Here is a 1,722-nt window from a genome sequence, read left to right as displayed (position 1 = left end):
TGCTAAGGCTCAGAGAGGTGCGGCTCCAGGAGGTGGAGGGGCCTGACCCCGAGAGAGAGTGGACCCCCGAGAAGGGCTGTCTCACTGAAAGGGGCACCCCCCACGGACTGCACAGGGCCAAGTGTGGGCACGATCTGTGAGTCTGTGACAGCCACTGACAGCTAAGGACACTTGGTGCAACATCCCCTTCCTGTTGTGCCCCTTGAGGTTACAACTGCACAGGGGCAGGGTTTATTTAGGATCTCACTTCTGACCCACACCAGCTGTATGCAATGTACAGAGGCAACGTGAGAAAGTGGAGGAGGGTAGAGTGATTTGGGCAGAAACAGCATGACCCCGCAAAGGACTGACTCTCAAACAGATGGGCTGTTGGCACCTAAGACCAATCCCTGGGATAGTGTTTCTCATTCTGCGGCATCAAGCGGATTTGCCTCCAAGTCCCGGAGCTCTGAGCGGGAAGGAAGTCTCTGTTGCCTTGGCTCTGCGTTCCAAGACTAGGCTTTGGTGTCGGCCACGTCCTCTGGTGCCAGTGAGGTCGTCCTGTACCGCACTCTGTCGTACTCCCCCACGTTGGACGCCTTCATCTTCTGACGAGCCTTTAGCTGCTTCAGGCGGTTTTTGTCCACTTCGCGCTTGGTCAGGAGGAAGAGGATGATGCCGGAGGGGAAGCCGATGGCCCTGTGAGACACCAGAGCTACGGTTAAACTGCAGGACATTCGGCATCCTTCAGGCAGGGTGGGGCGGGGCGAGTCACAATGAGAGGCCTGTACTGCCTCAGGGCAGGGACTGTCCAGGCTTCTGGCAGTTCTGCCGATGCCCCTCAGTCCCAACCCACAGTCCCCCTTGTTCTAGTCCTGGGCTCCTTTTACACAGCTCTGCCAATGCATGTGAGGGCTCCAGGCTGGGGCAGATCCCCTTTGAGATGTACCCACGCTGCTGCTTATGCTAAGAGAGAGGACGCCAGACACTCCCAAGCTGCCTCCATCGGGGCTCCCAGGCAGACAGCGCCCACACTGGACCGGGAATTCAATCCTAACACAACGGGTCTGAGGCTATTTCTAAGCAGGGGCCACATGCTGATGCCACTCCCAATCCCCGAGGGCGACAGGGAGGATCAGCAATTTGCAAGACTCACCAGGCCACACCGACCATCTTCATGGGGTTCTTGGCTTTCCGTGTAGGGATATACTCTGGGGTTTCGTGGACACGCCGGCCCGCTTCTGGCTTGGCTCGTAATTCCAAGGGGGCTCGGCAGCTGCCGTGGATGAGTCTGACGTGCAGCTGGGCAAGGGGTCTGCGGGGCCCAGCTAAGCAAACCGCCCGGCTCACATCAGCAGAGCAACCTGCCCAAGACAAGCAGGTTCCCCGCAATGCCCCCTGCCCGGGGAGGGGCGAGGCAGGTTCCCCGGCGGGCTGGGGATCTGGGCGGCAGGCGGAGCAGACGCTGCTTGCCATGACTTCAGGTGGGATCGGGGCCCTGGGGCCGCACACGCGCTAGGGGCCTGGCTGGTTTCTCAGATCCTGAGCCCGCCGCCTGGGGCTGTAAGGAGCGAAGCCGGGGCCGGGGCCCAGCGCTGACTGCAGCGGGGAGCGGGCCGGGTCTGGGGCCCGGCGAGGCGGCCGCAGCAGCAGCTCCGGTGACAACAACGGTCCCTGCCGGCCTGAGGGTCTCCGACTCCAGCCCCTGCACCGGCCTGACTGGGCGGGGCTGCCGGACCGCGG

The 1,722-nt window shown here is 62.0% G+C and overlaps 1 protein-coding gene across 1 annotated transcript; it reads right to left on the bottom strand.

The window, feature by feature from the left end:
• Positions 1–171: 171 nt before the first annotated feature.
• LOC116815799 (uncharacterized) lies at positions 172–1,473 on the bottom strand. The gene is made up of 2 exons (XM_075070345.1): positions 1,136–1,473; positions 172–678 (listed from the first exon to the last, which is right to left on the bottom strand). The coding sequence occupies exons 1-2, from the start codon at positions 1,453–1,455 to the stop codon at positions 495–497; spliced, it is 504 nt and encodes a 167-aa protein (XP_074926446.1). The 5' UTR covers positions 1,456–1,473; the 3' UTR covers positions 172–494.
• Positions 1,474–1,722: the final 249 nt, after the last annotated feature.

Source organism: Chelonoidis abingdonii, chromosome 10 (assembly GCF_003597395.2).
Source record: "Chelonoidis abingdonii isolate Lonesome George chromosome 10, CheloAbing_2.0, whole genome shotgun sequence".
Taxonomy (NCBI): Eukaryota; Metazoa; Chordata; order Testudines; family Testudinidae; genus Chelonoidis; species Chelonoidis abingdonii.
The sequence above is the reverse complement of the archived record's forward strand: the minus strand, read 5'-3'. Positions and strand labels throughout refer to the sequence as shown.

Coding starts and splice junctions, on each gene's coding strand:
- LOC116815799 (XM_075070345.1), bottom strand. CDS start 1,455: ATGGCAAGCAGCGTCTGCTCCGCCTGCCGCCCAGATCCCCAGCCCGCC. Junction 679..1,135: donor AAGATGGTCGGTGTGGCCTG/GTGAGTCTTGCA, acceptor GGTGTCTCACAG/GGCCATCGGCTTCCCCTCCG.